General features: G+C 42.2%; 1 protein-coding gene across 2 annotated transcripts in view; it reads right to left on the reverse strand.

Annotated features, from left to right (window-relative positions):
- Positions 1-24,833, reverse strand: part of LOC137095059 (protein Aster-A-like) — a 94,086-nt gene that overhangs the window by 57,742 nt on the left and 11,511 nt on the right. For both annotated transcript variants that reach the window (XM_067461255.1, XM_067461256.1), the window contains exon 2: positions 6,309-6,335. In XM_067461255.1, coding sequence (XP_067317356.1) covers positions 6,309-6,335 — 27 coding nt within the window. The remainder of the gene's footprint in view (positions 1-6,308; positions 6,336-24,833) is intronic.

The raw sequence follows: 24,833 nt of genomic DNA on the forward strand, positions 1-24,833 counted from the left end.
GCTGTACATTTATGAGGAAGGTTTTTTGTTAATAAGCCCACTCCCCCAACACTTGAAAACCAGCTGAAAAATAGGATGACAGAGGATTGTTGGCAGATATGGGAATTGAATCTGGGTTTTCCCAGTCCTGTTTCAACACTTAGTGGCATACACATGCCCCCAAGGAGGTCTTACATCCATTCCATGCCAACTACTTAGCTTTAAAAAGCACAGCTGTATCATTTCCTCTCCAACCAAACTCTCGAGCAGGGAGACGAAGTAAATCTCTGACTGTTCAGCACTTTTAGACTATAATTCCCACAATAATGTCTGCTGACCATACTGTCTGGGGCTTCTGGAGATCAGAACAGATCAACATTTTAGTTGGGCCAAAGGCCTTTTCATGGAACATGGGAAAAACCGCCCAACTCAAGTTGACCTACAAGGCTAGAATAGTTCTATCTCTAGAACATCTTGACATTGAATTCCCTTTGGGGACTGCCTCCAGCAACCCTGACAATACTATAACTGGTTTCTCCATTTCCTGCCCAGCAGAAGCTATTACTAGAGCTGAAGAATGTAAACAGGAAGGCTCCCACTCATGGGATGAAACAAGATCCTAATCCCAGCTTCAGGTCACTTGAGGAACCTTCAGAGATTCCAAGGGAGAGTCAAAAGGGGAGTCAGGTCTGTTGGCACAAACTAAGAACAGCCCAAAACTCATGATTTGCTATTTGAATGCTACCCGGTCAAAGCTCAGGTAGCATTCATATAAGTAGCATATGACACAAACATAGAATCATAGAGTTAGAAGAAACCTCATGGGTCATCCAGTCCAACCCCCTGCCAAGAAGCAGGAAAATCCCATTCAAAGCACCCCCGTCAGATCGCCATCCTGCCTCTGTTTAAAAGCCTCCAGAGGAGGAGCTTCCACCATACTCTGGGGCAGAGAGTTCCACTGCTGAACAGCTTTCATAGTTAGGAAGTTCTTCCTCATGTTCAGGTGGAATCTCCTTTCCTGTAGTTGGAAAAGTCTTTTTTTGTTTTGTTTTGTTTTGTTTTAATTTGTTTTCAATGCTGTTTGTAAACTGCTTCAGACTTTTTATGTATAGGACAAGGTGTTCATCTATATCAGGGGTCCTCAAACTTTTTAAACAGAGGGCCAGGTCACAGTCCCTCAAACTGTTGGAGGGCCGGATTATAATTTGGGAAAAAAAACATGAATTAATTCCTATGCACACTGCACATATCTTATTTGTAGTGCAAAAAAACCCACTTAAAAATAATACAATAATTAAAATGAAGAATAATTTTAACAAATAAAAAATTATTAGTATTTCAATGGGAAGTGTGGGCCTGCTTTTGGCTGATGAGATAGGGTTGTTGTTGTTGTTGTTGTTGTTGTGTGCTTCCAAGTCGTTTCAGACTTATGTTGACGCTGAGCGAGGGCCAGGTAAATGACCTTGGAGAGCCGTATCTGGCCCCCAGGCCTTAGTTTGAGGACCCCTGATCTATATAAATAAAAATGTAATGTTCGTTTGTGGGGTTATCAAAACTCAAAAACTACTGGATGAACTGACACCAAATTTGGACACAATACACCTATCAGGCCAACAAGTGACCATTACTCATAAAAACACTAAAAAAACACAGTGGAAGAGACTTAAAAGCCATTTTTTATAAATAAAAAAACCATTACAACGCATGCACAAAACCACATATATACACACATACACATACATACACACGCAAAACACATGTACACAGACTGGGCCAAAGCAACGTGTGGCAGGGGACGGCTAGTATTGTAATAAAATGATACGCATGCTGGATAGAGGAATCTGGGTGCTTCAAAAAGTAACTTTGTCAAGCTCCACAATGAGTATATGAAATGGCATGCAGTGAGGCCCAGTTCAAATCATTATTCCCCCTTAAAAAATAAATCAGAAAAGGTTATGCACAGAGACTATCTATATTACACTTAAACTGCAATGCAGGGGTGGGAAGAGGACACCATCACTCTCCTCTCTGTAAACAGGATTCCCAAAAAGCTTTTGGAAAGGAGAATGGTGATCCTAATTCTTCCCAGTGAGAATTCCAGGTTATAAAGAATCAGGAAGGGGACCTGCAACAAAATTCTGTTTCCAGCAACCGTACTCCACTTCCCCATCATTCTTTGGCCACTGAGTATGGTCAGTACTCAGGCTGTTTCAAGATATTTTTCCTTTTGGTTTTATAGTCTAAGAATTGGGTTGCTGTGAGTTTTCCGGGCTGTATGGCCATGTTCCAAAAGCATTCTCATCTGACGTTTCACCCACATCTATGGCAGGCATCCTCAGAGCTTGTGAGGTCTGAGAATTGTTTAAACAAGTTGAACATTCCTGATCCTAAATTCAAAAACCTAGCTCAAAAATCCCAAACAGTCTACAAGGATGGTTGAAATAGTCACACTTTTGCTTTCAGGTGGTTCAGTATACAAAAATTTTGTTTCACACACAAATTGTTGAAAATATTGCATATAAAATGTTTACACACAATATAAAGGGCCGGGCTTTAGCACAGCTGGTTAATCACCAGCAGCAATAGATCACACCAATTGAAAGGTTGGCAGTTCGAAACAGAGGTCAGGGTGAGCACCCAACCTTCAAATCAGCTCACTGTCCACCTAAGCAGTTTAAAAACAGCTGTGATCTGTGAATAGAGAAAATAAGCACCACTTAAGCGAGGAGGTATTTTATGGCACCATAAAAAGGAAATACCAGAAAATGCCTGCAATCAAAGCCTATGATCCAGGGCTCTTCATCATAGAGGATGTAGCGACAGCACCCCCCTGTGTTCTGAATCGAGGCCAACCTCCAGGACACCAAAGTTGGGAAAAATGCTGACATAATACCTCTATCTGTTTTCTGTCCTGTTTAATGGCACTGAATGTTTGCCGTGTATGGGCTCTGTGATCCGTCCTGAGTTCCCTTCAGGGCGAAAAGGGTGGAATATAAATGCTGTTATATGCATTAGATGTATGTGAACAGAAATAAATGTTGTGTTTAGACTTGGAACTCACTTCCAAAACATCTCATTATGTATATACCCTGATTTCCCAAAAGTAAGACAGGATCTTATGTTCCTTTTCACTCCAAAATATATGTTAGGACTTAGGTATATAATTTTTTGCAATCAGGGCTTGTTTTTAAAGTAGGGTTTATATTTAGAGCAACCTCAAAAATCATGCTAGGAAGGCCTAATTTTGGGGAGACAGGGTATATGAGAGCATTGATATTCCAAAATCCAAAACTGAAAACACTTCTGATCCCAAACATTTCAGATAAAGGATACTCAACAACACTACTGCAAACATGGGTTTTCTCCAGGCTTGTTGATACCATAAATTTACACATGGATGTTGCCATTTTGACCACATAACCAACGGTACTTGCAGCCTTAATATTGGAACTAAAGTAAACTATATTTTAAACTACACTTCCAGCTATACATGGAAGAGCATATACTGGCCCAAAAGACTATGGTTGAAAGAATATAATTTATTTATTTTATTTATTTCTGGTACTTTTACCCCGCCCTTCTCAACCCCCGCCCTTCTCAACTTAAAAGTAAAGGTAAAGGTTTCCCTTGACATTAAGTCTAGTTGTGTCCAACTCTGGGTGGTGGGTGGTGCTCATATCCATTTCTAAGTGGAAGAGCCAGTGTTGTCCGTAGACACCTCCTATGCCATGTGGCCAGCATGACTGCATGGAGCACTGTTACCTTCCTGTAGAAGCGGTACCTATTGAGCTATTCACATTTGCATGTTTTCAAACTACTGGGTTGGCAGAAGCTGGGCCTAACAGTGGGAGCTCACCCCACTCCCTGGATTCGAACTGCCAACTTTTCGGTCAGCAAGTTCAGCAGCTCAGCGGTTTAACCCACTGCGCCACCAGGGGCGTTATAAAAGGCCATCCAAAAAGAAAGAAAATCTTGGAATTTCTCCTTCCATTCAAAGCTTAACTTAGGTCGAGCAGAATATGCAATCTATGTTGAAAGAATTACATTTCTAAGTTTAATCCATGCTAGAAATTTCTTCAGACCAGGTTAATACAGAGAAGCACACATATATGAATCATATATGCTAAACCGTTTACTGAATCCCATCCCCTGCCATAGCCATCACTAAGAACAGTGACTGCAAACAGAAAAATCATGGAAGCATTAGAAAATATTTAACTTTTAGCTAATCACGAAGACAGAGTGATTACTAACAAGTATCACTAGGGAACCAAGCCAGGAACCCTTTGGAAAGGGAGAGAGAGATGGGATATTATAGGCAGTGTACTTTGCATTTTGTGGACTTCCTTGAAAAGCTGACAAGGGAAGAACAAGAGTCAGGAGTACAAGGTTTACTCCTTCTGTATCTCCTTCTGAAGCAATACATAAGCATACACGTTTCCACGCTCAGCTCCGCAATGTCGATTAGCTCATAAACTAACAGGTGGATCAAGATCACCAACTAACCTTCACTTCTGAACCAGATATGAAGCTCCACAGTCCATTGTGGAGAAATGTTCAATACCATTGTCATGCAGGGCACTGGGCTGAGTGGGGCAGCCCCACCATATGCAGCTCCCCCATAGTAAAGGTCCCCCCCCCCCCCGGCATTAAGTCCAGTCGTGTCCAACTCTGGGGGTTGGTGCTCATCTCCATTTCTAAGACAAAGAGCCGGCTGCACCCGTACCTTGGGAAGTCTGATCTGGCCACAGTGGTCCACGCTTTTGTTACATCCCGAATAGATTACTGCAACACATTCTACGTGGGGTTTCCTTGAAGACTGTTCAGAAACTCCAACTAGTTCAACGGGCGGCCGCTAGACTACTCACTGGAGCATCATACAGGGAGCACCCCCCCCCCCCCCGTTATGACAGCTCCACTGGCTGCCGGTCCAGTTCTGAGCACAATTCAAAGTGCTGGTCTTGACCTATAAAACCCTATATGGTTCTGGCCCAGAGTACCTGTCCGTATCTCCTTCTATGTCCCACCTCAGAGTTTAAGATCTTCTGGGGAGGCCCTGCTCTTGGCCCCGCCTCTGTAGCAAACACGCTTGGTGGGGACAAGGGACAGGGCCTTCTCGGTGGTGGCCCCCCATGTCCCTTCTTTCCTTTAGAAAGAAGTTAGAAACATGGATGTGGGACAAGGCCTTCGAGTAATCTTGCTGACAACAACAGTGACAATGATGACAATCGCTATGGAAATGGACTATGGGCATGCTTGATGGAGTCTCTAACTACAGAGTTCAGCTCAGAAAAGGCCACCAGGCTGTTATTGAAACAGAAATAGATTTTAATTAGCTGGAATGTGTCCAGAGGAAGGCAACTAAAATGACCAAGGGACTGGAGAACAAGCCCTATGAGGAGTGGCTTAAGGAGCTGGGCATGTTTAACCTGAAGAAGAGAAGGATGAGAGGAGATATGATAGCCATGTATAAATATGTGAGAGGAAGCCACAGGGAGGAGGGAGCAAGCTTGTTTACTGCTTCCATGGAGATTAGGACAAGGAACAATGGCTTCAAACTACAAGAAAGGAGATTCCATCTGAACATGAGGAAGAACTTCCTGACTGTGAGAGCTGTTCAGCAGTGGAACTCTCTGCCCCGGAGTGTGGTGGAGGCTCCTTCTTTGGAAGCTTTTAAACAGAAGCTGGATGGCCCTCTGTCAGTGGTGATTTGAATGCAATATTCCTGCTTCTTGGCAGGGGGTTGGACTGGATGGCCCATGAGGTCTCTTCCAACTCTTTGATTCTATGATTCTATAATAAATGTGATTTAATATTTTAAATGTATGTAATTATTGGATTTTATTATGTATTTTATTATGTGTACATTGGAGGCATCAAATTGTTGCCAGCTGGAAGCCACCCTGAGTGCCCCCCCCCGGGGGGGTTGAGAAGGGTGGGGTACAAATATCTAAAATAATAAATAAATAAATAAGGTCATGTGGCCAGCGTGACTGCATGAAGCGCCGTTCCTTCCCACCGGAGCGGTACCTATTGATGTACTCACACTTGATTTTTTTCAAACTGCTAGGTTAGCAGAAGCTGGGGCTAACAGCGGGAACTCACCCCACTGTGACCTTTCGGTCAGCAAGTTCAGCAGATCAGCGGTTTAACCCACTGTGCCACCGGGTACCCTCATGCCACCTTTGTGGACAATATGGGGGAGCTGCATATGGCGGGGCTCTTGCAAGTCAGCTAGTAAGGTAGGACAGATATATATCAGCATGCATCCCCTTCCAACCTTTCCCCCCATGCATTCAAACATGCCCCATATCTAGCAGGGAACTTACCGGCCACCCAGGGATCGGCCCTGCGTCCTGGAGCAAACGAGAGCAAGAAAGAAAGAGACAGGAGGGAAATTCATGAAAACGAGAAATCGGGGAGTGAGAGAAAGAGAAAGAACACCCAAAGGAGATGGAAAGAAGACTACAGAGTTGTTTTGGCCTGTCGCTCCTTGCTGTCTGTGTAGATCACATTCTTATTTTGGTCCTCTCTCTCGCTCTCTCCCCAACACACTTCCAGCCAGTCACTTACAGCAGGTGTTGATGTTACACTGAACAGCTGCGATGGGGGAGAGCGTATATATACACAGATACACACACACAAGCCAGTGTTTAAACGGCTGTCTGCTTTAGACTTTTCAGACAAGGCAGATAGCTCTATCTAGCCCACCTGTCTCCCCTTCCCTGCATTCCCCAATCAGGATCCACATTGTGTTCCTGGAAAAACGGTGCCATGTTTCCGATGCAAATGGTGCCATGTTTCTGATGCCGAGAGGTGAAATCAAAGCTTTGTCTGGCCGTCTGGCTCCTTGCCTGAAAGATCTGAGGTGTGAACTCGAACCGTCCTTCCCTTGATCAGTACATATCCTGCCGGCCCCTTCACAACTCCCGCTCAGTTCCGTGAATTGAGTTTCCATTCCTTTCTGTTTACTAAAATTGAGTTCTTGGATGAGACATCCAGCCCCAAAGAATCCAGATATTTGATCTCAGGTTACCTGGCATTTGAGGTTGAGGCGGTCTTGATTCTCTTTTTCTTTCTTTTTATCTTTTTTTTCCTATCCACTATGGTCCTCAAAGCTATGCATAAGTAAAGGTAAAGGTTCACCTTGACATTAAGTCTAGTTGTGTCCAACTCTGGTGGGTGGTGCTCATCTCCATTTCTAAGACAAAGAGCTGGAATTGTCCATAGACGCCTCCTAGATCCTGTGGCCAGCATGACTGCTTCCCACCGAGGTGGTACCCATTGATCTACTCACATTTACATGTTTTCGAACTGCTAGGTTGGCAGAAGTGGGACTAACAGCAGGAGCTCACCCCACTCCCCGATCTGAACCGCTGATTTCTCAATCAGCAAGTTCAGAAGCTCAGCGGTTTAACCCGCTGCACCACCAGGGTGCATGTTTTTGAATTGCTAGGTTGGCAGAAGATATACATAGTTAAGTACGAGGGTTGAATTGAATGAAAAGTAATGCCTCCACCTTTGTAATTCAACAGGTGGCAGTACTGGTATGTGGCAGGTACTGGCTTGTTCAGTAGACTCTCCTCTACAGTTCCATTTTAGCATTGAACGGTTGTGTTGTTAAAGTGCAAAGTATGGAACTCTGCACAGACAGTCAGTCAATGCAACTTAAGCAACGTACAGTCATTGAATTCTTGGCAGCAGAAGGTGTCACCCCAAAGGGGATTCATCAGAGAATGCAAGCTGTTTATGGTGATTGTGTTGATGTGAATACTGTGCGTTGTTGGGCAAGTAAGTTTAAAGATGTTGAGGTGACACCTTCTGCTGTCAAAAATTCAATGAAAAGTAATGCCTCCACCTTCATAACTCCTCAACAGATGGCAGTACTGGTATGTGGCAGGTACTGGCTTGTTCAGTAGACTCTCCTCTACAGTTCCATTAAGCACTGAATGGTTGTGTTGTTAAAGTGCAAAGTATGGAACCCTGCGCAGATGGTTGGTCAATGCGACTTAAGCAATGTACAGTCATTGAATTCTTGGCAATAGAAGGTGTCACCCCAAAGGAGATTCATCAGAGAATGCAAGCTGTTTATGTGTTGATGTGAATACTGTGCGTCGTTGGGCGAGTAAGTTTAAAGATGTTGAGGTGACACCTTCTGCTGTCAATAATTCAATGACTACATGTTGTTTAAGTCGCATTGACCAACCGTCTGCGCAGGGTTCCGTACTTTGCACTTTAACAACACAACCCTTCAATGCTAAGGTTTCCTGCCAAAATGGAACTGTAGAGGAGACTCTACTAAACAAGCCGGTACCTGCCACATACCAGTACTGCCATCTGTTGAAGAGTTACGAAGGTGGAGGCATTACTTTTCATTCAATCCTCGTAATTAAAAATATGAATCACCCTGGTGCCCCTTCTCCACTGCCATATAATCCAGTATCTGTTACCAGATTTTTTTTTTTTTGCTTTGAACTGGATTAATGTATATGGCAGTCTAGATTTACATATTCCAGTTCAAAGCAGATTATCTGGGTTCACATACGAGATTTTATGGCAGTGTAGATCCAGCTTGGAATGAAGTGAAGTCCATCTTTAATAGGTACCGCAGTGGTGGGAAGGTAACAGCACTCATGCAGTCATGCTGGCCACATGACCTTGGAGGTGTCTACGGACAAAGCCGGCTCTTCGGCTTCGAAAGGGAAGTGAGCACCAACCCCCAGAGTCGGACATGACTGGACTTAAAGAAAATCTTTATCTTTACTTAACTATGTATATGTGATTTTACTAAATAGCGAAAGGGGAAATCACATGATTCAAGTACTGGTTCATGCTATATTGCCAGTCTTGAAACAAGAGCTTAGAAAATCTACTTTTTGGGACTATATTTCCAAGTGTGGGAGTTAGCACAGCCCAAAACGGCCATTTGAAGAAGTCCTTAGTCCAAAAACTAGGGCTGAGGCAATATTTACTTTATTTATTTATTTACTTTACTTGTATACCGCAGTTTCTCAGCCCAACAGGCGACTCAACGCGGTTTACAACAAGGATAAGAATCAATCAACGATATACAATTTAAAACCATAAAAGCATAATATACAATATTGACACAACAATAGACAACACAATGCATCTCATAACTAGAGTCGTGCTCCAATCCGTCGTCCAAATTTCCATTCCTGTAATCATCACATTCATTGCACTGTTTGACCGAATGCCCGTTCAAACATCCAAGTTTTTAATCTTCTTCGGAACACCATTAGCGAGGGGGCTGATCTTACCTCCATAGGAAGGGCGTTCCACAGCTGGGGGGCCACCACAGAAAAGGCCCTGTCTCTCGTCCCCGCCAGCCGCACCTGTGAAGCAGGCGGGATAGAGAGCAGGGCCTCCCCAGAAGATCTTAGGGTCCTGGTGGGCTGATAGGCAGAGATACGTTCGGATAGGTAACTTGGGCCAGAACCGTTTAGGGCTTTATAGGCCAACGCCAGCACTTTGAATTGAGCCCGGTAGCAAATCGGCAGCCAGTGGAGCTGGTGCAGCAGAGGAGTTGTATGCTCCCTGCGCTCCGCTCCTGTTAGTATCATGGCTGCCGAGCGTTGGACTAGCTGGAGCTTCCGAGCCGTCTTCAAAGGCAACCCCACGTAGAGAGCGTTGCAGTAGTCTAGACGGGATGTAACTAGAGCGTGGACTACCGTGGCCAAGTCAGACTTCCCAAGGTACAGGCGCAGTTGGCGCACGAGTTTTTTTTAACTGTACGAATGCTCCCCTGGTCACCGCCGAAACCTGAGGTTTCAGGCTCAGCGATGAGTCCAGGATCACACCCAAACTGTGAACCTGCGTCTTCGGGGGGAGTGCAACCCCATCCAACACAGGGTGTAACCCAATAACGAAGTGGACAATAGCAGAGTATGTTTTGTTTTGGAGTCCAATGGCTGATAGCATTCGAAGTAACTATTTTAGTTTCTTTCAAAAATGGGATACTGTAACTATAACTGATATTAAATGTGTGGATTTTGGGATGAAAACAGTAACTTAACTACTTTTTAAAGTAACTTTGCTACTCTGACAGTAAGAAGAAAGAGTTCCAAGGCAATCTCTTCACATTGGGGGAACACGAAGTAAAAATGGCAAATGTTCTTTCAATGTAAGCAAGTATAGAGGTAAGTATGTGGAGGCATAAAATCCTGACTGTCCAAAAACGTTGATGGAAGCTGGCAGTGACAGACCAGGAAAAGGCTTGTGGTAGATGGTTCAATGAAAAGGTGCATTCAGCCTGCAGCTACTGCAAAACGAGAAAAAAGAAAAAAAAAAGACAAGTGCTATGCTAGGGATCATTAAGCAAGGAATCAAAAATAAAACTGCCAATAGCTGAATGCTTCTCTACAAATCTATGCACGGTGCAGCGAAGCTTGGAACACTGTGTACTCTTTCAGAAAAGAATATAGTCTTGCTGGGGACAGGAAGCAGAAAAACATCAGATTTTTTAGGGCTCTTTAGTTGAGAGAGGAAAAGTCAAGTACGAGGGTTGAATGAAAAGTAATGCCTCCGCCTTCGTAACTCAACAGATGGTAGTACTGATATGCGGCAGGTACTGGTTTGTTCAGTAGACTCTCCTCTTCAGTTCCATTTTGGTGGGAAGCCTTAGCATTGGACGGTTGTGTTGTTGAAGTGCAAAGTATGGAACCCTGCGCAGACGGTCGGTCAATGCGACTTAAGCAACATGCAGTCATTGAATTCTTGACAGCAGAAGGTGTCACCCCAAAGGAGATTCATCAGAGAATGCAAGCTGTTTATGTGTTGATGTGAATACTGTGCGTCGTTGGGCGAGTAAGTTTAAAGATGTTGAGGTGGGAACATCTGGCTTGCGATACCATACAAAAGAGTTGAACGTCCTGTGACTTGCGATATCATACAAAAGAGTTAGATGTCCTGTGACAGCAACCACCGAGTTTCACAAGCAAAAGGTTGACAGATTGATTCAGGATGATCGTCGTATCACTCAGAGAGACATTTCAAGCATAATTGTTATTTCACAAGAACATGTGGGTCACATTATTGCTTTGCTTGGCTATTGGAAGATCTGTGCACGATGGGTACCCAGGATGCTGACAAAATGTGACAGCTTCAGAAAACTTGTTCATCGTTGGCAGAAATGTATCCAATTGTCTGGTGATTATGTGGAAAAGTGGGAGCCCCTGGTGGCACAGTGGGTTAAACCCTTGTGCCAGCAGTACTGAAGACCAACAGGTCGCAGGTTCAAATTTGGGGAGAGCGCGGATGAACTCCCTCTATCAGCTCCAGCTCCTCATGCAGGGACATGAGAGAAGCCTCCCACAAGGATGATAAAACATCAAAACATCCGGGCGTCCCCAGGGCAACGTCCTTGCAGACGGCCAATTCTCTCACACCAGAAGCGACTTGCAGTTTCTCAAGTTGCTCCTGACACAACAAAAAATGTGGAAAAGTGAATAGTGGTAGTTAAAGAGCACATTCTAAGGATTATTTCTGCGTTTGGTTTATTAAAATATTCCCATCCAAACCCAAGTTATGAAGGTGGAGGCATTACTTTTCATTCAACCCTCGTATTATGCATATAGTAGAAAAAGTGGATGACTGTTACCTTCCTTTTACCCAATACTCAGAAAAGCTAATGATAGGAAATTCATGATAAACAAAACTGCATAGTTGCACTATATGTCTGCACTTCAGTGAACCTGGAAAAATTACTTCCTTGGATTACATTTCCCAGCATCTTCCAGCCAACATGCCCAAAAGCCATCTTTACAATCTCTGCTCATAATGCATATTTTAAAAATTATGACATTTGCTTAAAGATGTGATGCTGGCTCCCAAACCTAGATGGCTGTAAAAGAGGATTGGGCACGTCCTCAGCTTTAGCACCTCTTGATTCTCAGTGTACTTGACATTTCTTTCACTCAGAAGAAAAGGCTATCATTGACAGCATATGATGGCTGTTCACCATTTCCAGGATCAAAGGCCATACACTGGATAGGAAAGGACTGATGTTGTGGTGACTTTATGGGTTTCCTAAAGCTATCTGATCAGTCACATCAGCAAAGTGTGTGCTAGAAACGATATAATACGAAAGCTGAATGGCACAACCTGGGGATCACAACCAGACACAGTGAAGACATCTGCCCTTGCATTTTGCTACTCTGCTGCTGAGTACGCATGCCCAGTGTGGAAGACATCTCACCACACTAAAAGAGAAGATGTGGATCTTAATGAGACATGCTGCATTATCACAAGATGTCTACACTCTACACCACTGGAGAAATCATAGTTTAGCTGGTATTGCACCACCTGACATCTCCCAGGAATTAAAAGCCAATAATGAAAGGAACAAGGCAGTGACATCTCCAGCTCATCCTCTGTTCTGATATCAACCAGCACACCAACGCCTTAAATCAAGAAATAGTTTCCTAAGATCTACAGAGATACTTGCAAGAACACCTCAGCAAGCGAGAGTCCAAAAGTGGCAGGCTCAAACCCGGAACCTCAAGCCATGGTTGATACCGAATGAGAGACTCCCTCCTCGGCATACACAAGACTGGGAACTTGGAAGGCGCTGAACAGGCTGCACTCTGGCACCACGAGATGCAGAGCAACCTTAAGAAATAGGGCCACAAAGTGGTGTCGACAACATGCGAGTGTGGAGAAGAGCAAACCCCAGACCACCTGCTACAATGCGGTCTGAGCCCTGCCACTTCAACAATGGAGGACCTTCTTATAGCAACGCCAGAGGCACTCCAAGTGGCCAGCCACTGGTCAAAGGACATTTAGTATAATGCCAAGTTTTTAAACTTTGTGTTTTAAAAATACATTACAACTGTACCGTTGGTTCGTTTCTGATATGATAAATAAATAAATATATCAGCAAACAAAAAACTAGAGTTGTTAATTTTTTATCCTAATGATGGAGGCACCTTCCTATGCTCTGAAGACCTTGGGAAGCTCAAATGCAGAACATCAAAGCAATACTTCCCCCCCCCCCCCCATAGAATGAGTGCAAACATTAGGAAGAACTTCCTGACTGTGAGAGCCGTTCAGCAGTGGAACTCTCTGCCCCGGAGTGTGGTGGAGGCTCCTTCTTTGGAAGCTTTTAAGCAGAGGCTGGATGGCTATTTGTCAGGGGTGATTTGAATGCAATATTCCTGCTTCTTGGCAGGGGGTTGGACTGGATGGCCCATGAGGTCTCTTCCAGCTCTTTGATTCTATGATTCTATGATTCTATGATTTGTTTCTTCTGATTAAGTAGACTTACGGTAAGTCTGCAAGAGGTTATAGCAGTTTCAAAGGTGCTATAAGACCGCATTGCATACTGAAACTGTACAAATGTCGTGTGTTGAACCAAATGCCAGGAGCGAGCAAGAAGTGGAGCCAATGATTCTTCTGTTAATATTTTGACACACTGAGATCTCCTAATACAAAATGTACTGGAGTTTCTTTGGAAACTGTGTTTTGGTTAGTAGCCTGTCCCCTATCCCTCGCCTGGAAATGTTTGTTGTAAAAGTAACTTCTTATTCGCTATTTTTAATGGCTTTTTTGTTGTTCTTTTGAGAGCGGTATGATATGAAAATCATGGATCATGGTAAGTCTACAGATAATTTAAAGTCACATTCACACACATACACAAATATCCTTATACCAAAATAACAAATGTGTTATTAACATATTACTCTCAGCATTAATAATTACCATATATACTCGAGTATAAGCCAACCTGAATATAAGCCAAGGCACCTAATTTTACCACAAAAAAACTGGGAAAATTATTGACGAGTATAAGCCAGGGGTAAGAAATGCAGCAGCTACTGGTAAATTTCAAAATAAAAACAGATACCAATAAAATTACATTAATTAAGGCATCAGTAGGTTAGATGTTTTTGAATATTTACTTAAAATTGTAATGTAAGATAAGACTGTCCAACTCTGATTAAAACATTATTCTAATCTTCTTCAGTGTAAATATGCTTATGTATCCTTCCAATAATAATAAAAAGGGTAAAGTAATAAATGCAATAAAATAATAATAATAATAGTGTAAAATAATGGAAATGTAATAATAACAGTAACAACAGAGTAAAATAATACACATAGTAATAATAATAATAATAATAAATAGAGTAAAATAATAAGTGCAATAACAACAGCAATAAAGTAAAATAATCAATGTAATAATAATAATAGAGTAAAAAGATAAATGTAATAATAGCAATAATAAATAGAATAAAATAATAACTGTAATAATAACAACAATAAAGTAAAATAATGAATTAATAATAATAGAATAAAATGATAAATGTAATAATAACAATAACAAATAGAGTAAAATAATATATGCAATAGCAACAGTAATAAAGTAAAATAATCAATGTAATAATAATAATAATAATAATAATAATAATAATAATAGAGTAAAATAATAAATGTAATAAAAATAATAACAGAGTAGAATAATAAATAACCTTGACTCAACTATAGCCAAGGGGGACTTTTTCAGCCAAAAAAGGGCTGAAAAACTAGGCTTATACTTGAGTATATATTTATTTACTATATTTGTATACTGCCCTTCTCAGCCCGCAGGCGACTCAAAGAAGACGATTCAAAATAAACTGTTACATTCCTCTCAAATGGCCAGTTCCTCCAAATTAACATTTCTGCAAGAATAGGTTAATGCTATTCATTATGCGAGCAGATCACTAACATTGAGCACCACCAGATAAGTAAGACATGTCAGCAGGTTGTGGGGTTTTTTGTTGCTATAGTTCTCAGGGTATTTTTAAACATCCAAATGAAGTTTCACAAAAAAACTCAAATTTCTCCACCTCCACATCTCCTACTCCCTTTAACAAAATTGAATTACAGTGCACCAGTGTGCCAATAAAATATCACTTTTGTATTATCACACTATAAATCTAAGAGAAGAACTTGAAAATGCCCCACGGATTGTCTACACAAGGCCAAAAGTCGACCAAAAATCGCTCCAAGACATCTAGATGATATCCAGGGCATTTTGGTCTGTAACATGGGGCAAAATGGGTAAAATGGGTCCAATGCATTACTTCCAGGCTCTGATTATTCCCCATTCCCATAGTTTGAGAAAGCAAAGAAGTCAGCTATTCTGTCTTCTACCCAAACAGTCAGCATCAAGTCTTCAAAGAAACCAGCAACTTTTGTATCATCCCTCTTGAACTCTTTCTCATTCCAGTTGGTGATTCTAAAGATGTTTAAACATAAACATTTGAGCCTGTCTTTCTTACTTACCCCATTCATTCCCCAACCTGCATTCCTTTTGTTTATGTATCCATTCACATGTTACATTTATATCCTGCTTTTCCTCCTGCCTTTTCATTTTCAGTCTCACAATAACACTGTTAGAGTAATGCAAACCAAACAAGAGCGGCTGAGGGCCCATCCAGGCAGTATCTTTATCCCAGGAGCTCCCGCAACAAACTGGAGGGTGGCCAAATGCCAGTAAATGCAGAAGCAATAGGTACAAACAGCAAAAAACATGAGAAAATCCGCATCTTCGAATGTCTGTATGTCCTCCACTCAGAAAACATAGGATTTTTAATCTAAGTTTGTTCCTGGGTTTTAGGTGTTCGTTCCTGATTGGTTAGTTCCTAAAAAGAAGGTGACAGTTGAGTAGAACACGGAAACTTTATTTGTGTGCCAGAAACTTCATGAAACATGTGGAGGGCATATTTTCTCTGGCCAGGACAAAGTTGTGGCCTCCTAGTCAACATTGTACATCTTTTCACAATAAGAGCAATCAGGTACATACATGTATAACCCAGGAACAACACCCTATTGTTCCATGCCACAAGTAGACCACAAAACCTGTCTGCACAGATGGCCCTGCAGCTTATATAACTCAGGAATGGAACTTATACAATTATTTGCATCTTAAGGTGTTTTTTTTTTTTAAAAAAACAGCCAAAATTTCCGGTGGACATTTCACTGCGGCCATCTTGGAGACTGCAAAATCCCAGGACAAAGCAGCAAGTGTTGGACCTGGCAGAAATCCCAGGTCCAACAGGTCTGTGTGCGGAACTGTGAACAGGTCCCGGGATTTTTTGCCCCTGACTAAAGCGCACAAATTAGTGCTGTGTGGAATCGCCCTGAGCCATGGTGAACTTCATAGCAACGATCTGGACCCAAATTACTCCAGTCAGACTTCTTTACTTTAACCAATTCAGCCGATCCTCCGTATCCATAGATTCTGTAATTGTGGATTCAATCAACTATGACTTGAAAATATTTTTAAATCCAAAAAGCAAAGCTTGATTTTGCCAATTTATATAAGAGACAGCATTTTACCATGTCATTATATATAATGGAGCACCCGGTGGCACAATGGGTTAAACCCTTGTGCCGGCAGGACTGCTGACTGATAGGTCAGTGGTTTGTATCTGGGGAGAGGGGGTTGAGCTCCCTCTGTCAGCTTCAGCTCCCCATGCAGAAACATGAGAGAAGCCTCCCACAAGGATGGTAGAACATCAAACATCTGGGTGTCCCCTGGGCAACGTCCTTGCAGACAGCCAATTCTCTCACACCAGAAGCAACTTGAGAGTTTCTCAAGTGGCTCCTGACACATATATTTTAATATAAAACACACTGTTTTAATTTTTAATATTTTGATTGTACTGTGGTTGTTTTTATGATGCTAGCATCATATGATGCTTTTGTTAGGCCGCCCTGAGTCCCCTTTCGAGGGGAGAAGGGCGGGGTAAATATAGGAGATATATATACAACTAACCGTCCCCTGCCACGCGTTGCTGTGTCCCACATGGGAGTTCTGTGTGGGAGGTTTGGCCCAATTCTATCATTGGTGGGGTTCGGAATGCTCTGTGATTGTAGGTGAACTATAAATCTCAACAACTAAAACTCCCGAATATCAAGATTCTATTTTCCCCAAACTCCACCAGTGTTCACATTTGGGGATATTGAGTATTCTTGTACAGTTTGGTCCAGATCCATCATTGTTTGAGTCCACAGTGCTCTCTGGATGTAGGTGAACTACAACTCCAAAACCAAAGGACACTGCCCACCAAACCCTTCCAATATTTTCTGTTGGTCATGGGAGAACTGTTGTGCCAAGTTAGGTTCAATTTCATCGCTGGTGGGGTTCAGAATGTTCTTTGATTGTAGCTGAACTATAAATCCCAGCAACTACAACTCCCAAATGACAAAATCAATTTTTGAGTGAAGGACATACATTGGGTTGTTAGGTGTCTTGTGTCCAAATTTTATGTCAATTTGTCCAGTGATTTTTGAGTTCTCTTAATCCCACAAACGAACATTACATTTTTATTTATATAGATGACTAGATTTTACCCAAAAGGATACCAAGAACTCAATGTACTCTAAGACCTCTTTCTAGCACAAAAAAAGTGGTCTTGATTTCTTGTGAAAGGAAAGCATTTTAATTCCAACATAAGGAAGTTGAATAACCTGATCCCCAATGAAAAGGTGTCATGAGATTCTTGGTATCTGGGCCTGATCCCAGAGAGGTAAATAAAAGGGTAATAGTCTGGAGGTTCCTTTATTGAAGCAAGCAAGTCTGAACAAAAGGGCACCTTCTAGCTTGCATATGTGAATTGAGTATGGCTGCTGTAATGTGTGCCTTCATATTCATGAAAGTAGCAGATGGTGTTCTTTGAATGGATGTATTGGACATGATGCACTTAAGCCACAGTAACATTACTCAGAATTTGTTAATACCCAGCTTGGAGAAACATGAATCATCCCTTTCAAATCCTGGACATATGCTGGAATTGATTTTCTTTTCGTTCTCTTTGTTTCTGATGTGCTAAGAATGCCTACATATAAAGCAGAATAAGGTGACTAATTAGAGAAATGGCAAAAATAAAGCAGCATTTTAGACTGGGTAATCAGATTATAATTCAGTATATTTTAATGTGAAGGGGATGGAATGTTTTTTGTTGTTTTTTTCAAAGAATTTTTTAATTTTATTTAAGTAAACATACATTTGCAAGTGTTTGTTGCATATAGTGCAATACTTTCTTTCTATTAATGTTCTATAATCATTTATCTCATAATATATTTCTATTAAGGGGTCACAGTCTACTATCTAAATATTACATAGAAAGATATCATAGATTCTTACTTTACATCCACTTCTTCCTTGTCTACAGTCTTATAGGATCCTCTATATACATTTTTAATTTAACTTTACATTAAGGTGTTGAATCATTGGGGATGGAATGTTTTAATTTTCCTGTCAAAATCCCCTGCTTGTAAAAATATAATATGACAAGGCTATGTGAAAACTGGGTTGTTGTGAGTTTTTCAAGCTGCATGGCCATGTTCCAGAAGCATTCTCTCCTGACGTTTCACCTACATCTATGGCAGGCATCCTCAGAGGTTGTGAGGGCTGTTGGAAACTAGGAAAATTGGGTTTATATATCTGTGGAATGTCCAGGATGGGATAAAGAACTCTTGTCTGTTGGAGGGAGGGGTAAATGTTTCAATTGGCCACTTTGACTGGCATGTCAGACTACATAGAGGAACCACTGAAATCCACAAGCGTGTGGACAATTTCAACAGGAAGGAAGAAACCATGAAAATCAACAAAATCTGGCTACCAGTATTTTAAAAACTCAAAAATCATAACAGTAAATAAAGAACAACATTCAAAAACAGGGGAACTCCAGACAAGAAACAATCAGGGACAGCTAATTTATTGCGTAATGATGTAATGTTTTGTTATTGCTTATGTTTTTAATTTGCTTTAAATTGTATTGTTATTGTTTTGCTGTTGTTGTGTTGAGGCCTTGGCCTTTGTAAGCCGCATCGAGTCCTGCGGGAGATGCTAGCGGGGTACAAATAAAGTTTAATAATAATAATAATCATCTTCCAACAAAGGATTCCCCCAGGCAGTGAAATTGCTAGGCCATTAAATGTTAATCAAGGTATATAAAACCCATTTTCCTAGTTTCCAACAGACCTCACAACCTCTGAGGATGCCTGTCATAGACACAGGTGAAACGTCAGGAGAGAATGCTTCTGAAACATGGTCATAAAGCCCGAAAGACTTACAACAACCCAGTGATTCCAGCCACGAAAGACTTCGAAAACAGGGAAATTCCTGGTTTGTACAGACATCAGGATCTGCATCTTTTATTTCTTTACCTAAATCACAAAAACGGAATAGCTTTCACAAAGCAAAAGAAAATCCTTCAAAAAACACCGGCTCCTTATTTTTCACACCATGCAAATTGAGCCTGTTGAAAATGGAAGAGTTGACTTCCTGCCCGTCCTTGGTTTTCGATTCAAAGTACGAAGTTTCCTGGTAAGTCTATGGGAAGCTGTTGGCTTTCTGCCAGCTGGTCTGCTTGGCCTGATTTCCTCCTTGCTGAACTACTGCTTGGCCTTATCTGGAGCTCCCAGGCTCAAACTCTACTGAAAAACAATAGCCCAGTCGAAGGCGGCATACATACCTCTCCCAATTGCTGCCACTGTACAGCAAAACAATACAATATGCACAGTAATCAACAGTTGACATCGAAGTAGTGTAAATGGGACCGGAACAGAGGAAGACACACAAATGAGCCCGTTTCTTTTTTCACTGAATCACTGCAAACCTTCCCTTTACCTTGAAACTTAAACACTGCTTGCACTGCATTTGGGGGCTCATCCACACAGCACCTAAAACACAGGATTTCCTGAGTTAAAAGGGAGAGGGGTGGCTACATGTGGTAAATCCATGCTGATTCACCACAACAGATAAAAAACACAGGGTTAAAGGGTCCTCTTTCATCCTCATTCTGGCCAGAAAATGCTAATATTTGCATCACTGTATAGCCCTGCACTCGCAAAATACATGCAAATTCCTTCCCTGCCCCCTGTGGAAACTGCTCCAGCAGACACCTGCTTTTTAAAAGCCTGAAACAGGTGATCAGCTGATTGGGCTGTGAAATGGACACACAGCTGGTTTAAAGGAAGCACGAATGGAGAGTATTTAGAACTCTCTGAAACTCTTTATTTAAAACTTTATATATTAAACAGAGCTTGAATAAACAATTGGGGAAAGAAAGAAATCTGACAGAAGTGTTGTTCTTTTTTTAAAAAAATCCCTCCATTATGTGCTGAACCTCATATGCGCACATGCAAATCTGCTTGTATTTATATTACGATACTAGCTGTCCCCTGCCATACATTGTTGTGGTCCAGTCTGTATAGATGTGCCTTGTATGTGTATATATTTGAGTATATGTGTATATATGTATCTTTTATGTTTTGGCTTTGTAAGTTTCTTCTGCTGTGTTTTTCAGTATTTTTATGAGTGATAGCCACTCGTTAGCCTGATAGGTGTATCGTGTCTAAATTTGGTGTCAATTTGTCCAATTGTTTTTGAGTTATGTTAATCCCACAAACAAACATTATATTTTTATTTATATAGATCTGCATGTGTGCACATATGGTCCAGCACATAATCAATATTTTTTCTAAAAAAACCTTCTGCCAGATGTCCCCCGTCTGTCCTGCATCTTGTTCCTGTGAAAACTGCTGGGGAAGAAATCCTGGGACCAACAGGTCTGTGTGGGGATACGTTCTCAGGTCCCCCAATAATAATAATAATAATAATAATAATAATAATAATCCTAGATTGCTGCAAGAAGATCGCGCAGACAGACGACAAGCAGAGGCATAACACCATTGCTCAGATGATTCATTGGAACTTGTGCCACAAATACCATCTGCTTGCGACAAAGAACTGGTGGGATCACAAGCCGAAAAGAGTTACAGAGAATGAACATGTCAAACTCCTCTGCGACTTCCGGATTCAGACAGACAGAGTTTTGGAGCACAATACTCCTGACCACACAATCGTGTTAAAAAACAAAGTATGGATCATTGATGTCGCAATCCCAGGTGACAGTAGGATTGAAGAGAAACAATTGGAAAAGCTGACACGATATGAGGATTTAAACATCGAATTGCAAAGACTCTGGCACAAGCCAGTGAAGTGGTCCCAGTGGTGATCGGCACACTGGGTACAGTGCCTAAAGACCTTGGCCTGCACTTAGACACAATCGTGCTGACAAAATTACCATCTGCCAGCTGCAAAAGGCTACCTTATTGGGATCTGCACGCATTATTCGCCGATACATACCACAGTCCTAGACACTTGGGAAGTGTCTGATATGTAATCAATACAACAGCCAGCAGAGTGTCTGCTGTGGACTCATCTTGTTGTGTTTCATATAATAATAATAATAATAATAATAATAATAATAATAACTTTTATTTGTATCCTGCCCCATCTTACCAATGGGGACTCAGGGCAGTTAACAGCATACAGTGGCAAATATTCAATGCCATAAAGTGCAACCAACTAATAAATAAATTAAATAATAAATTTCCGCCGGAGTTCCCGCAGCAGCCATCTTAGCGACTGCAAAATCCCAGGACAAAGCAGGTCTGTGTGTGGATGATGGAGGCAGAAATCCCGGGACGAGCAGGTCTGTGTGTGGACCTGCTTGCAGGTCCCAGGGTTTTGTTTAGGTTTTGTTTTTTGGGGAGGTTTGGGGGGGGGGGGGTTGCCCCTGACTAAAGCACGTGTATGGGTGCTGTCTGGAACCGCCCCTAGTCTCCTGTCTCAAATGGAACAGAAAGATACCTCTTTTGGGTTCCTATGAGCAGAGGGACACAATTGTGCTGGGAGTCAATTTCTTCCTCCATGCCACTCCATGCATAGTTTCATTTTTCAGCAAGGGATATTTGGTTTATGATTGTGGGTTTTTTTTTCATGTCAGGAGCAACTTGAGAAACTGCAAGTTGCTTCTGGTGTGACAGAATTTGTCGCTTGCAAGGACGTTGCCCAGGAGACGCCCAGATGTTTTGACGTTTTATCATCCTTGTGGGAGGTTTCTCTCATGTTCCCGCAATGGGGAGCTGGAGCTGATAGAGGGAGCTCATCCACGTTTTTCCAGGATTCGAACCTGCGACCTGTCAGTCTTCAGTCCTGCCTGCACAAGGGTTTAACCCATTGTGCCTCCGGGGGTGATGGTATATCAAGCACAACAGATATTTGGGGCAATTTGATACCTATTCACAATTTGGGACATTCTTTAAAAACATTGTGAAATCCAGAAGCTTAAAGAGTGATCAGGCAGCTAAGAAATCGAAGCAGAGACATGGATCACATTTTCCATATTCTTGCAATGGAGTCTCAAGATCTTCTTGCAGCATAACACGCATACTTGTGAGTTGTACATAACTGAAAAAACCATGTATGATTCAAATGGCCCATTGCCTGTGTGCCGCCAGAGGACCAGCACGGCTAAATAAAGAGGAGTGTGGAATAGTTGTGACACAACGTAGGAAGAAACACCCACACCGATCAAATAAAAGATGAAAGGTATTCAAAGCATGTGAGTGCTTGTTGTTGTTTATAATGGCGATGATTTTAATTTATACCTCACAACTCCTCGAAGCAGCTCTTTTCAGAATAATTCTGTTGCTTTATAGCAGTGTTTCTCAACCTTGCAAATGCCGTGACCCCTTAATACAGTTCCTCATGTTGTGGTGACCCCCAACCATACAATTATTTTCGTTGCTACTTCATAACTGTCATTTTCCTACTGTTATGAATTGTGATGTAAATTCATATGCAGGATGTATTTACATTCACTGCACCAAATTTGGCACAAATACCTGATACACCCAAATTTGAATACTGGTGGGGTTGGGAGAGGATTGATTTTGTCATTTGGGAGTTGTGGTTGCTGGGATTTATAGTTCACCAACAATCAAAGAGTATTCTGAACTCCACCATAGATGGAACTGAACCAAACTTGACACACAGAACTCCCATGACCAACAGAAAATACTGGAAGGGTTTGGTGGGCATTGACCTTGTGTTTGGGAGTTGTAGTTCACCTACATCCAGAGAGCACTGTGAACTCAAACAATGATATATCTGGACCAAACTTGTCACAAATACTCAATATGCCCAAATGTGAACGCTGGCCGAGTTTGGGGGAAATAGTTATTGGCATTTTGGGAGTTGTAGTTGCTGGGATTTATAGTTCACTTACAATCAGAGGATTCTGAACCCCACCCCCACCCCCATGACAGAACTGGGCCAAACTTCCCACACAGAACTCTCATGCCTTGAAGGGATTCACTGGCATGAGTCTCCCTCCAGCCTTGCACTCTCTCCCTTGCCCACACATGCGCCATGTTGCCATGCGCCAAGCATGCCTGCTCTCCCCTCCCTACTTGAAGTCTCAGAAACAGCCCTCCCCTTGGCTGAGAGACCAGCCAAACACAGCAAATTAAGGTTTTTGGTGGGAGGATTCGCCCTCTGTTTCCAAAAAGGAAGAGAAGGACAGGTGGAGAGATCTTCAGCTTTCTCTGCCAAAGGAGTTCCCAAGACCATCAGAAATATGTTTTCTGATGGTCTTTGATGACCCCTCTGAAAGCCCCTTGCACCCCCCCCCAATGGTCCCAACTCGAAAAACACTGCTTTATAGTTTTCTTTAAAAAATCAAGGACAAAATAGACAATGAAAAAATACATCAAATTATTATAAGGAAATAGCTTTCCACTGCAAATCATGGTGAATCTATCCTTATTAGAAGAGCTTTCAAAGCTGGAGCCAGCTTTCTGTTTTGAAAAAGACAAAGGGGGGGGGGGGGGGGATAGAAACAGAAAGCCAAGGAGAACACATGCTGCAAAGCATGTTGCAAACAGATATTAACAGTGAATTCTAGCCATGAGAAGAGTTAATCACATACAACTCCTGGCAGGAAATTCTCCTTGCTCCGTCGTTGACATTTATGAATCTTACAGATCTTTAAAATCTACCAAAATGATTCAGTCCCTTAGCTGCTGGGCTTCGCTTTCTTTCCTTCCTTCCCATTCATAACATGGGGTGCCGGTTTTGACAAGCCTGGTAAAGATTAGCTCCTCTTTAGTGATAAAATGTGGGGGGAATGACTAAATCAGAGGTCAGAGAAGCATTCAGGAAAGGCAAAGGACGGCAGTAGAGTTATTTGTAGAAAGGGAAGAACAAGGATGACGGTGGGAAAGCTCTCTGGCCGGCAGCAGCCGCTGCTAATGAAATGCTAATATTCTGCTCTCCCTGGGGCTGACCTTGAAAAGTGGCATTGAACAGCCTAGTTCCCCTGCCTTGCCTCCAGCTCATGCACCACATGGACCTGCTCTGTGTTGTCTCCAGAAGGAGGATGAGGAGAGGCCTTCAGCAGATGGTGGGGACATATTGCAGGAAGCCCAAGGGCTGGCAAACCAAGATTGGCAGTTCAGCAACATACATAAGGGCCAGATCAGGGCTGTTGCAATAGCAGAAAGCCACATTCCCAGCCACAGACCAGATGGACAGGATGCCAGCCAAATGAGAAGGGCTGTGCAGTGGGCGATATGGTGCTTCCTGGGATCGGCTTAGCAGCACATGATATGTAAAGGAAGGAGAGACACGGGGTACATGCCTCTTCCAACATAACATTTTAGGGATTAGGGGCACAGGACTCCCATGCAAGAGAAAAACCACAAATAAAGACCCACTAAGAAAATCCAACAAATGCAACGTTCAGCAAAGGACAAAATGGATCTTCTCACCTCTGCAGGAGTCTACCGTACACCATGCAACTGTGGACAAGTCTACATAGGGACCACCAAACGCAGCGCCCAAACAAGAATCCAGGAACATGAAAGGCACTGCAGACTAACTTAACCAGAGAAGTCAGCCATGGCAGAGCACCTGATGAACCAACCTGGACACAGCATATTATTTGAGAACACAGAAATGCTGGACCACTCTAATAACTACCATGTCAGGC

This window comes from Anolis sagrei, chromosome Y (assembly GCF_037176765.1).
Source record: "Anolis sagrei isolate rAnoSag1 chromosome Y, rAnoSag1.mat, whole genome shotgun sequence".
NCBI lineage: Eukaryota > Metazoa > Chordata > Lepidosauria > Squamata > Dactyloidae > Anolis > Anolis sagrei.